This window comes from Festucalex cinctus, chromosome 4 (assembly GCF_051991245.1).
Source record: "Festucalex cinctus isolate MCC-2025b chromosome 4, RoL_Fcin_1.0, whole genome shotgun sequence".
Classification (NCBI taxonomy): Eukaryota; Metazoa; Chordata; class Actinopteri; order Syngnathiformes; family Syngnathidae; genus Festucalex; species Festucalex cinctus.
Window position 1 is genome coordinate 17,773,576 of NC_135414.1, and position 13,585 is coordinate 17,787,160.

General features: G+C 39.9%; 1 protein-coding gene across 2 annotated transcripts in view; it reads right to left on the bottom strand.

Moving 5' to 3' along the window:
* Positions 1-13,585, bottom strand: part of LOC144017634 (protein kinase C-binding protein NELL1-like) — a 144,770-nt gene that overhangs the window by 84,916 nt on the left and 46,269 nt on the right. For both annotated transcript variants that reach the window (XM_077519407.1, XM_077519408.1), the window contains 3 exons: positions 8,293-8,389; positions 5,202-5,274; positions 4,788-4,870 (listed from right to left, as the gene is read on the bottom strand). In XM_077519407.1, the coding sequence (XP_077375533.1) occupies positions 4,788-4,870; positions 5,202-5,274; positions 8,293-8,389 (253 nt within the window). The remainder of the gene's footprint in view (positions 1-4,787; positions 4,871-5,201; positions 5,275-8,292; positions 8,390-13,585) is intronic.

The window sequence follows — 13,585 nt, forward strand, 5'->3', positions numbered from 1 at the left end:
TCTTGATGTTTGCCCTTCAACTGTGATGCCTCTTTGACATCTGGCAAAGAACTGTTTGTTCGTCTCACGGTGATACAAATGACTTCTGACTTGAAAGAAAGGAAAATTAAACAAGATCAGGTCTGATTCATTCATATTCTTGAATTTTTATTAGATTTGATCTGACTAAGATTAATTGTTAGTTTAATTAGTTTTTGGTGTTTAAATACACTTGTTTCCTACATAGAGTCCTCACAGTTTTCAGAGGCACCACCACTTTTTTTTTCTTCCTTCTTTACTGACTTCTTTAAGGTTCCTTGTAGGAAATGTGGGAAATCAGCTTGCCTCCATTGCTTGTGTTTCTTCACTTGTTAATTACATGTTGTTAGGAGACAGAATTTATGATACTTCACCCTACAGAAGTCAATAATTTAAATTACATGGGTGGACGAAAACCGTGACATACACATCCTGTTTGTGTTTATCTAACTATTAAAATGCCAAAAACTGTCAAATTAAGGTGTTTAAATGACCAGCTAACAGACCACAAACTGACTTAGACTATTATTGTCTTTACTGTATTTGAATGAATGGATCTTCAGCATCATTTCACATACACAAGTACAGAGCAACGAAATTGACTTAACAGGCTCAACCCATCCAAGAAACATGGAAAAAATGGCCAAAAGAAGGAGCGAAGACGGAAAGAGCCTGTTGTTATTCGCTTATCAGTGCACCGAGATCTTAGATAAGAAGAGAAGGCGCGAGTGAAAAAAAAAAAGACAAGTCTCAAGCCATGCTCCCAAAGGAGAGCAGAGGAAAAAAACATGCACATATTGTAAACAGCGCATACGTACAGTATTTATTTATTAATTTAATGTGTTAGACATAATTTGACTTTGATACCATTAACATGTAGGCTACCTCATGTACCGAATTGATATACTATTTAAATTTACTTACACATCTAACTTTTATTATATGCCAGAGTGATGGGATGTGCAGACGTTGACTGTGCCTGAGCTTAGCCAGGCGGGTTGCTTGCTCAAGGGCATCTTAACAGTAGTCAGCAAGCAGACAAGAATCTCTCCAACATCCAGTTGAAACTTAGTTTTGTCCACAGCAGGACTTCAACTGTAATGCTCTGGTTCCAAAGCCCTTTCAGATGAGCTATGACTGTAACTGAGAGTTCAATACTGACCCTTGAAACACAAACACCCAGTTGTGAAGTCACCACTGTATCAAACAACCCACATTTCAATACCAATGTACAATAATAATCTATGAACATTCCATCTTCAATTGGTGTACTTGCGTTTCTGTGTGTCCACAACACTCCAGTTTTATGCCCTTGTATCGGCATTGATGGCCATTTATTTATGCTAATTAGGACCAGCTGGCCCATGCCTGCTATTTATGAGAAAATGAAATTATGAACACAAGTGTGAACAGTTGAATCGGTTAAGAAGAATCATGAATGTCATTATTCGGATGATTTCAAAGCAAGGTCCAGAAAAACATCCTATGATGAGTTTGGTGTGGAAGAATGGCTCACCTAGACACATAACTTAGATGCTGTGAACACATTCAGGGTTCGGACTGGTGACGCTGAATAAGAAAAACCTGGACTGAACAGTGAAGGTCAACCAAGAAATTATGGCCTGGCTGGGCTGAGCACTCATTCTACAGTGGCAGGAGAGAAAGAGAGAAAGAGAGAGAGAGAGAAAGAGAGAAGAGAGAGAGAGAGAGAGAGAGAGAGAGAGAGAGAGAGAGAGAGAGAGAGAGAGAGAGAGAGAGAGAGAGAGAGAGAGAAATTCCAGATGCCACTAAGTTATTCAACATCATTTGGAGGCATTCCCATTGGCTACTGCAGGGCTGTGTGAGCGGTGAGCTTTAAAAAGCAGCCCTGTCGAAGTCCTCAACAAAAGACACAAATTTGAAAGGCAAAGCATCAGCCCCGAGGCACCGCAGAGGAATTGCTTTCTAGGATATCGTGAGCAGCACCAACTGGCAGTGGTATCACACAAGTCAGAAGCTAATAGACGGGCATCTCCAGCGGTTGATACACGAGGCAGAGAGACTCTGGCATAATAATAAAACGACAAGAGAAGATCTAGCTCTTCAATCTGCACACTCGGGCATGCCCATTATTCTGAGCACATCAGATTTTTAATAATCCATTTCACATATATGCCACATGCAAATGTCAAGGGAATCAATGTGCAATGGTTGGAGTCACCCCATCTCTTTCTCATACCACACATTCCAGTAAGAAAAGATTCACCCCTTGGTGAACTCTTCTCGTCCCACCACGGAGACATTTGGTGAGTGGAGATGACCGGATCCTGCCCCGCTGTGACTTGTATGAACAAATCAGGTGGCAAAGTGTTGTGCAGATGAACGTAAAAGGAGAATGTGTCGACACAGCGGGACGGTGATGTTCATCGGAAATGAGTTAGAACGTATTAGATTCATATGTTGTAAAAGATTGTTTCGGAGACACCAAATTTATAAGCAGCCAAAATCCAAGATGGTTGCACTGGCTCACAATAATAGTACAGACGATAACAACTCCAGCTCTACTGCAGTGATTTATAATCCAATAAATATATTCTGGAATGGTGCAGGAATGTTCATCAATTCTTATTTAAATTTTAATTAAGAAATATACACACAACAATTTAGATACAAGTCCAAAAATACTGCTTACAACTTGTATCGTAAATCCCACCTACTTTCTTGGGTTTTCAGACCATCGTTTTAGATTCCTGGCACCAAAATAGCGACAAAAGCTAAAAACAAATAAAGCCAATAAAAAAAATTAAAAAAAAACATTCAAGTGTGGAATGACGACTGTGTGGATATCCTTAGGGGGTGAGATAAGATGACTGGAGATGAGATGTTCTTCCAGAAAAACAAAGCTGCTTTAGAGTTACTCTGTGACTATCTGCTTATGTGTCATTTTGTCATTCTGTGCTGGAACTGTTTTGCCACAAAAACAGAGCACCCCCCCGAAAAAAAACAGAAAAAAAAACAGCGCTATAACATTGTTTTTACATTAAAACTATAGTTTTTGGGGGGGGAGTCAAAGAGCTGAAAAAGGAGCCGAAACTCAAGACCAGGCAGGCTATCTTTGCAACAAGAACAAGATGGACGAGCGGTTCACCAGAAGAAATGAATTGTCCTGTTGCCAAAAATCCTCTTTTCAAAGCCATGGATAACTCCATATCCATAGAAATCCCCTCCATTCTCTGCAAATGTGTGGAGAGAGTGGCTATCGGGGAACTGGGCACCATGGTGGGCAACAGCTTGGACCCCCGACAAGTTGCTTAGAAGGAGGATCGAGGAGTGGAGGACATTGCCTTATGCCTCCTGAACACATTCACGAGACGCACATTTGCAAGGATATCATCAATAGACGTTCCATCACACTTATTACAGTGACCACAAGCACACTTCCGCACCAGCTCCAAGAACTGCGGGGTCACCAAAGCACGGGTTTTATGGGTTTGAGGTTTCTGCGTATGCGGTTAAATGACTTTAAATCAAATATTTAAACATTTGTACAATGTCGCAACACTGCTAAAATACGCAGATGACATGGCCCTGGTGGCCTCTCTGACTGATGAACATTCCCTGTCTACATGCAAAAGCCGTATGTGGAAACTATGGCCCTTTAGTTTCAGGAGAGCTCAGTGGAACCGAATGTTAATAAAACCAACGAGCGAAGCCGAACCCGTGACACATCACATCCTCTCTCTGAGCCGCCTCTGCTGGAGGGACAGATGGTGGAACAAGTCCGTATTTTTAGCTACCTGGCTATGGAGTGCGACAAGCTCCCGTCTTTCACGCAGCATGTGGATGAGCTTCACGAGAAGACCCAACAGGATATGTTTTGTCGACAAATGCTGAGGAGTTTTAACATCAGACAGGGCATGTGTGAAAAAGTGTAGTATTGTCACCATTTTTAGAATCGCTTCATCGAGGGGACCTATGTTACCGGTTCGGTCATTGTTTACCAAAGTAAAAACAGATGTTTGCAAATGTCTTATTTTGATTAAACACAGAAGATAATCCGTCTTCTTTCATGAAGGACTACTGAAATCGAAATCAGTGAACAATTACTGTTAATATGCTGAAATCAGAGGATTTTTGACAATTTTCAATTAAAAAAATAGCTCGAAACGATTACTCAATAAAATAGTTCATTCAGTCGATTCATTTGATAATTGATTACTTGTCGATTAACTTTGACAGCTGCTAATTGTATGCCAGTCACTTACTGAGCCTGCTCTCCCATTTGACATCCCATCCTTAAAGTAAAAAGGAGGAGGAACTTGCCAGAATCATCAAACAAGCAGCAGAAAACACTGGCACCTCTCAAACTCCTCTCTTTGACCTGAACGTTCCCGCAGTACAAAGGGAAGCAGCCCGCATCGCCAAGGTCTTGTCACATCCTTCATCACTCTTTTAAGGTTCTCCCTTCAGGCAGTCGTTGCCGTGTGCATCTGGCCAAAAAAGAAAACTCACAAAAACTCTTTTATGACTACAGCAGTGTGCCTTTTAAATAAAATGTAATAATCACAAGTGTTTACACTTTTTGGGTTTATGTGGTCTCCAAGACAATATAAGACACTATGGAACAGAAAGTTTTTGCATCAGATTACATTTTTGTTTTGCTGCGTACTTGTGTGGGTACACACTGTAGACTTTAATGACACTAAAGTGAGATTTTAGTACATTTTATGTACAGTCTGGTGAGATTTATTGGATGTCTCCTTTTGTGGGAGGCAATTGATTGTTCTTACCTTTAGGGTCATCTTGGCGAGCAGGTCCTGAAGGTCCATAATGCCTTGCACGAGGCTCAAGAAATCACTACAGGTCGGACAGGCTGAAAGAAAGAGTGCGTGAACACAACCGAAACGATAAAGCGTTCAACGGATGGCGGGCAATTTAGGCACAGATCAATAGTAAACAAAACAAGTCTCAGTCACATTGTTTTTGGCTTGTGGTGGGTATCGGTTTAAAAGACAATATATGATTAAGTGCCTCATTATAATGATCAGGCTTTGGATCTGAGTATCTTGGGGAAATTAAATATTATGAATGGCACCCTTTTCTGTTTTACATTTTAATGGCGACCACCATCATATCACAGTTTAATTTCATAAAGGCAAAAGTCAGTGAAACACACACACATGATGGTTGATGGGGATACTTACTGCGGTTAAGGTTTGGACACTGTGTGATGTAGCCGTTGGGAGCGAAAACAAACTTCACATCCTGGATAATGCCCTGACAAGACCAAAGAGAGAGATCCACTGATGATATGTTTTGTTTTTTTTCCCCCCCACTATTGATCCATCAGGTCCCCTTTCCTCGATGTTTATCAGTAGGCGTCTGCACACATTCGAGTTTGACTTTCATGTTTAGATGAAATAGTTTGCTGTATCTACAAATGATACGTGATCCTCGTCATTGGCTCAGCAGTATTTGGAACTTTTTGTATGAAATATGGCCGCCACCACCATAAAACGAACTAATTTCAGCGTGACAAATGGCTCAACTTTTCGACAAAGAAGAGACAAAATGGCACAGGAAATGGTATAAAATGATAGCATGCAGTAAACTGAGGAAAAAGTAAAGTACTTTGCAGCACTAAATCATCTACAACTGACGACGCTGACCAGTCTGCCAATCATCGTGAATGACAAGTTACATCCAAGGCTGCTAAATAGGGGCTTTTATGATCACCACAGGGAACAAACTCTTTGCAAAAAGAAAAAAAAAAAAACATCACCATCTAGAAGAAAAACCAATCTTGTAAAACCCCCTCATGCAGAGTCACACAATTTGTCCTAAAAATGGCTCGCTGGAAACATTCAAATGTGTCATTGCAAGTACATTTGCCACCAAGCTTCCCTTGCTTGGGGTGTGCGTGAAATCCATTCACAGTGCATTTGATGCAAGCAACACTTTGCCTCCGTATCTTGGAAGGAGAGCCATGAGATGAGCAGGATTGCAGCACAGATTGAGAACACATTCACATAGCAACACACACGCACACACACTGGCGGTTTCAGAAGTGGTTGTCAGAAGTGTCAGAATAAAAATGAAGGTGTAGATCTCAAATGTCTGCCTTGGTGATGGAATGTAGAAGCTCTGACCAAATATCACTGTGCACGATTAGTACATAATCTAAGTGAAGCCCTGAAATATATTGTCTCTTGCTCTCCCTCATGTAACAAAAGAGAATCAATGCATTTCATAGAAGAAAAATAGTTACAAAGGATAAGGCTGACAAGACACACAGTACATTTCGTAGTGTAAATTGTACTCTTAAAAAAAGACTACATTCAGTCCCAGTCTAAACAAAATAAACTTTAAACTAGGAAGAGTGTAAAATATTAAAAACAAAAACAAGTTTAGGAATGATCACACAACATTCAGCATGGGATAGAGCCACTCTACCACTTGAGCTATGCCATGCTTACTATTTATTAACATATTGCTGGCGTGACCAAAAGTAGCTAAAAAATGATGGTCTTGGAGGTACGAGAATTCCACCTGACACCAGCAATATACTGACAAACAGCTGGAGCGGCATGGCTCAGCAGGTAGATTGGCCGTCTCCCAACCGGAAGGTTCTGCAATCCTTCCTCAACCCCCTTTAGTTTATTTTTATTTTTTATTTTAAATATACTTTACTGTCTTCCAAGTTTAAAGTTTACTCTGCTTAAACTGAGGCCAAACATTGTCTTTTTTAGAGTGAAATTTACTCTACAAAATTTACTGTGTATACAGTTTATATTAGTGTTGTTCCGATGCCGATACTGCATTAAAACAGTGGTATCGGTATCGGTGACTACTCACAAGTAACATGCCGATACCATTAATTCCAACGCTAACATAGGATTTTGGATGCAGCATCTTGTGTCTTGCTGGTGCACGACATTCACTGGTATTTGACATGTTCACTGCATGCCGATCTAAGATATCCTATTGGCCCTTGAATGCTCTGAACCAATAGCAGGACAGCTTTTTCATGTTGAGGAAAAAAAAACTTAAGTATCGGTATGGTATCGGTATCGGCCGATACTGCAAAGCTGGGTATCGGTATCGGGGGCCAAAAAACAGTATCGGAACAACACTAGTTTATATGTATACGACAGACTATGATTGATCTACTGCAACACCATTCCCAGCTAAATACACTGTCTCAATATACTGTAAGATCATTGTAAATACTGCACAGGGAATTATTATATTAAAAAGCTAAAAAAAAAAAAAAAAATGCAAAGAAATTTGCTGGATGAAAAACAAAATGACCAAGCACATCTTAAAACTCGAAAAATTCATGAGCCAAGGTGCAGCCTTAGCATGGTGTTGATATATAATAACATGCTGATTTGTGAATATTTAATATGTAGGAATCTGTAGTTGTACATTGACCGTTTTGACACTCGAGCAAAAATCTGAATGTAGTTCTCCACGAGTTGTGCAAGCCCGTGTCTATGGTTGACTCTTATCGTGGCATGACAGCCCCTCCGCACTGAGCAGCAGGTTCAGGATTCAAGGTGTTACAAGCACACCTGTCAGCCAACATGGCAACTCCAACCTATGTAAAGCTGCAGGGGAAATTTCCGCTTTTCCTCCATCACTTTGCACAAATCCCTTTCCAAGCCAGCTGTCTCTTTGCGACAATCACTTTTAAGCAATCCTTGCACGCGGAGTTGCCACACCCCAAGCGCGAAACCAACCGCGGGTAGAAAACCGCATGATTAAGCTGAATCTTTCAACACCAGAAGAAGAAGGATCCCCTTTAAGTCTTACCCTACAAAGAGGTGAATGAGGAGCGAGCGGAGGGAGGCGCCACTGCGGCCTTGTGTGAGTCAGTGAAAGAGTTGGAGCAAAAATAATTTACACTGCAGCAGAGATTGGAGGATAATCGATATGTCCATTGATTGGGTGGGCAGGGATGTGGGTGAAGCAGAAACAAAATCATATCTTTGACAATCTGTCATGTCCTCGGCCTGCTCCGAGCACATGCAGTGGGCTGGGAAAATGAGCAGTGATTAAAAATCGACATTGTAATGAGCTTGGGAATAAGAGTTTCAAAGCACACGCTGAGCTGTATGCAGCTACTCTCGAAGCCCCCTTGGTACTTCTTCTTGTGTCGTCTACCAGGCTCCCTTCCACTTACAAGCCCAGTGCAAATCTGTCCAATTATCCCAGGCAACTTGAAATGTGAAGCACGTTAAAGGCACACGGGGGAATTGCGTGACGGCGTATGCATCTTCTTCACGGTCTCACCTTGAATAGGCCGTGCTTGTGGCTGTGCTGGCCAAGCCAAACGCCACTTCCTGGTGTGAGTTCCATTTGAGGAGGGTCTATAACTCGCTCATAAATCCTGTCAAGACAAGACACAAAAACAAAAAAAACATCACCGGAAATTCCGGTGTCACGCACCCCAGTATAATCCGCCCCACCCCAAACTTACCCTTAAAAAGCTGTTTTGTTTTGTTTTGTTATTCTCTGTACCCGAGTAGAATACTGTCCCCCATTTTGCCGGCTTCATTTATTACACTGGCCATACATTTTTCCCCCCAGATTTTTTTAATGGCTCCTGGGTAATTTGGTCTCGAAAATGACATCTTTCTTTCACTTGGCTCTAGTTTTAGAGAAATCGATATTTTTGACAATTATTTAATTGATAATTCATTTAGGGATATCCACAAATGCTCGTCATTTATTCTCAAATGAAAGCGAAACAAGCTTGTTGTTTACTGCTAATATTCCCTAATATTTTGAATTTACACTTAATTTTCTCATGAAACATGATTCGCATATAAACGGCTCTCCGCGATAACGATTGCCGTCTTTCACAATATTTCAAAAATGAAAGAATATTCCATATAGAAATATGGAACATCAAAGATTTGATCCAATTCGGGAAGAAAAGCCAATGTAATTTTCAGATTCAGCTACATCCAAATACGTTTACACCATTGAAGCTTTCTTGACACAAAATGTGCGGTGACCAGTGTTATCAGAGTGAATGATATGACTGACTAAAGATTCAAAACATACCTATAAAGTGGAAATGATATTAAAGCCAGGTTTGAAAATATGCTCCTTTTATTGTATTGCACATTATTTGCAGGAAATAACAGTCATATATTTGGTGATGATCATGCAGCCTTGTGGAATAACAGTAAAGTCATTGAAAAAGATTGAGACTTTGTTCATGTTTCCCTCCTCTTGCTTCATGGGAAACAGAGAGTTGAGCGCAGTTACTAGTCTCCTCAAGCATGACAGCTGGGATTCGTCCCACAGTTTCCAAGCAGCGTATTGATATTGAGACATGAGAAGTAGGCTGGATTAACCAAGATTACTGACAGATACAAACAGGCTTTGCTATTATCAAGGCAAGCACCCTCAACAACAACAACACCATTTTATCCTGACTGAGTCAGGCTTTAAGAGGTAGGCTGGTGCGTTCCAATGGGCCTTGGAAAGGATATCAAATAACCATTTGTCACACAATAAGCCCATGGTGAGACACACTCATATGGTACGGCATAACTTGGGCTGTTCACACTGCAGCTCAATTCTGACTTTTTTTTTTTTTTGCGAAAATGTGACGTGTCTGATTTTTTTTTTTTAAATCCAACCTGGCCCTCTTTTGTATGTGGATATAAACCAGATGCAGTACGTATGTATCCGTTGTGCCTACAACAAAGAGTATCTGAATCTTGTGTCAATTGTGGATCACCTTAATATGTAACACATCCAATTGGGCATATGTGTGTGTTGCACCAGGGAGACAAAATACCCTGCGGCCAACTAGGGTCCCGCAGTTAATTCATCATTTTTGTTTCGTATTCTTTTCACCGTTTATTTTTTGGCAATGGCTAATTGCCTCCTCGCACAATTTTTAATCCACGATTCAATGTATTTCCACTGAATTCAGTGAAACAATGTGAAATTGGCCAAACCAGCAATTAAGTCCCAGAGAGAATAGATGGGAAAGATGTTGACATTGTGTGTTTATGCAAATTGATTCAGTCAAATGATGTGGTTGCACCTGTCCAAATATGTGATTTTTTATTTTTTTCACAGCTAAACTGGTGGTGTTGCCCTCACTTAAAACCAAGTCAAAATGTGACCAGCATTATGAATAAATAAATAATTGAATAAATACCAATTCAAATTAATGGACTAATGGATAAGACACCTATTGTGAATTTTGCTGGTCTGCTTCTTCGAAACAGCAAATTAGACAAAAAGAAGGCTAGTAAAGTTGTGCATTATTCCAAAATTTACCTGCAAAGGTTATAGCACATTTTAAGTTTGTCCTCAAATTTCATCTGGATGTGAAATATTACAGCATTTTTTGTGAGTTGTGTAGTTGTACTTCAAAACGTCACACAGTTTTACAGCTCCAATAAACAAAATAAAACAATGTGCTGCTTCTGACAGCAAAAAAAAGCAACACTACTCTATAAACCAACTTTTAATTCTTTACCATCTTAATCTTTAAAAAACATCCAAGAACTCAAAAATGATGTTTTAATTACTTGTAAACAAATAGTTGGGTTTCTGCCTATCCTGAAAATATTTTCTTTAAAAGTGTCTTTCAAAGCACACAAGGACACGACGCAATCAAACACTAAAATCAGGATAAAAACAAATTACAAACACAAGAAAGTCAGTTCAGTTGGTGGTGAATTGCAGATGGTGGAAGGAGCGCAAGCCGAATGTGCTACTCCCCACGATGGTCGGACAGGTAGACAGGACAATGAGGTGGAGAAAAAATTATGATGTAAGGGTGTGAGGTGTCGTGACAATGTATACAACAACTGGCAGGTATGTTGGGGTGAGGATTGTGGTACGCAACATGATTTTGGAATGTATATTAGTTCAAATTTAACTCTGGAACTGTTTTAAGACTGAGGTGATATGGTGGTGAGGATCTTCATGGTTCTTGTTGTGATTCAAGCAGTTGAATTCGGGCCAATCGAGGAGTTAAGGGGGGGATTTGTGAGTGAGACCAAAAAGATTTGACGTGCAATAATTGATCCCGGAGGTGACGAGGCTGCCAGCAAGGATGGTATTGGAATAGCAGGTGAAGGAAGGACGACATTAGTTCATGCAGTAATGAAAATGTTATCGGCGTTGTCAAGGATGACACCCTGACGGGGGGATTCTCTATGTTAACAGATTGTTTTGGCAAGTGAAGAATTTGACCCAACTAGAAGGAATGAAGTTTTGTTACTTTTAAGTTCGAGAAAATGTGCACAGAGCCAAGAATTAAGTTCAATTAGACGGTCTTTGGGGTGACACAAAGGGGTGACAAACTCGAACTTGGTGTCATCCATTTAGCCATGTAATTGGATGATGTATTTGAAGATGATATTTCTGATGGGAATGAGATATGCGATGAAGAGGAGGGGGCCTCGAGCTATGCCCTGGGGCACACTTATGGTGCAGGGGACAGGTGGTAGGTGAATGGTTTAAGTTGAACCGAGCAGATTTAAATCAGAACTATGAACTACACTTAAATGAGGGTAAACATGCATGATTTGTCCCTTTAAAAAGTCAACACAAAAAGGCGACAAGTCTGTTAAATTTGTGAAAAGTAAAACTAGAAATAATGATGTGATAGCCAGATGGATTCACCAACTCCAAATAAAAGTAAAGTTAGTTGGCTCAATAGCATACATTAGCCACCTTGCTAGGGGAAATTGATGCAGAGTGTATGCATTTTAATGAAAACATTCATAAGCCTCTGGACATCGGTTAAAATGTTACCCTGACTACAGCACAAGCATGGGCCAAAGTTGCGTAGGCCGTTTTTTTTTTTTTTTTTCCCATCATCATAAAAACACTGATCCATGGAGGACGGTGGACATTACCTCCACCAGATAAATCACAAAAACCTCTTTCATTGCTGTGAGGGGGTTGTTTCAAAAACAGAATAGAGGACAAAAAGTACAAAGTGTAAGCCAGAAAGGTCAACAGTGCAGGTAATTGCCCATAATAGCTTCATAAAAGTTCCTCCGTATACTGTAAATCACAAGTACGTTTATACTTTCACCTCAAGCGTGTTATTAAGCTCAGTTAAAATGTATTCTTGTTTAACATTGAGTAAAATCCTCACTGTCGAAAATCTGGGGGGGCCGCTCATCCAGACTAACAGCTCAGACACCCGCTCTGTCAGCTTTAAATTCGATGTTGTGTGTGTGGTTGACTTGCAACAGTTCTCACAAATCTCTCAAAATAAAACCGCAGGCATTTTAAGCAAGCCATCAGAATGTATAAATAAATAGATTTAGTAAGAAAGTAAACAAAATGTGGAGTCGAGGAACCTGGTATGTGATACCTTAAATGCAATATTAATTTTTAAGATTTAAATGCTGAAGTGCACAATGCTTATCCTCACTATAAACTTGGATTATTGGTGAGGATTAATGAAATAATGAACAATCACTTTAGAGATGATCACACTTGATGCTATGAACCTGATACCAGTAGAGCGAGCTTTAACTGCAAACTGAAAAGTAAATTGAAATTCAATTACAATGGTACCTACACAAAAGGTCGTACAATTTGAAATTTGACCAAACTGTTGGAGCAAAATTACCAGCCATCCATTTTCGATTCTGACTGTTCCTCATTACGGTTCATGCGAGCAGTTGTTGGTCCCAGCTGACTTTCGGCAAGAGGCCAGGTAAACTCGGTGATTGGGCAAGGTCTGAACTGCAGACAACCAACCATTCACAGTCACATTCAAACATTTTGACAATTTTAATTAGCCTAGCATGCATGTGTTTGGAAACCGGAGTCTCGAGAGAAAACCTCAGTCGATCTGGGTTGTACAGTCTTCTGCTGTAAACTGATGTGTGCTGCACAAGTTATCGCTAATAAATAAAACAAAAATAGCTTGTTTAATACAACATAAAAAAAATGAACTGTTTTTTGTCTTCCTTGCCTTTTATTTTTAATTATTATTATTTGTATTTTTGTGTGTGTGTGTGTGTGTGTGTGTGTTATGCTATGTGCTAATTAAGTGCTGTTTATGTGGTTTTGCTCCGATTCCGTCTATAGACAACATTTTATTTATTTATTTATTTATTTTTAAATGACCAAAGGACTCTAATTTGGTTGTTCTGTAACTGGTGTCATGCATTTGAATGTATAACCCATTGTGATTCTTGACAAAAGGGGCTTTGGATGACGATGTGCGGTGATACATTAGCATCTTGTGCTAGCCGCTAGCTAGTTGTGAAAAGAACAATCTTGTATTTTGCATCCTTTTATAATGTTTGTAAACAAGATGCAGTAGGGTACTGTCCGGATGGCAGAAACCAAGTGACTATCACTGACTTTTCTAACAGTACATGCAAATGTTTTGGTGGGGTTGTCTTTGAGTAATTTAGCAAAACAAAATGAGTAGCCTGCTAGCTAACGTCAGCTTTACATGTTATCCATTTGAGCTCATCTTTGCCATTAATCAAAGCAACTATGTTTGAGTTTCTATCGTGCCAATTTGAAATGCAAATTACAGCTAACATCTCCCTTTTAAGTAACTTACCTTGTACAA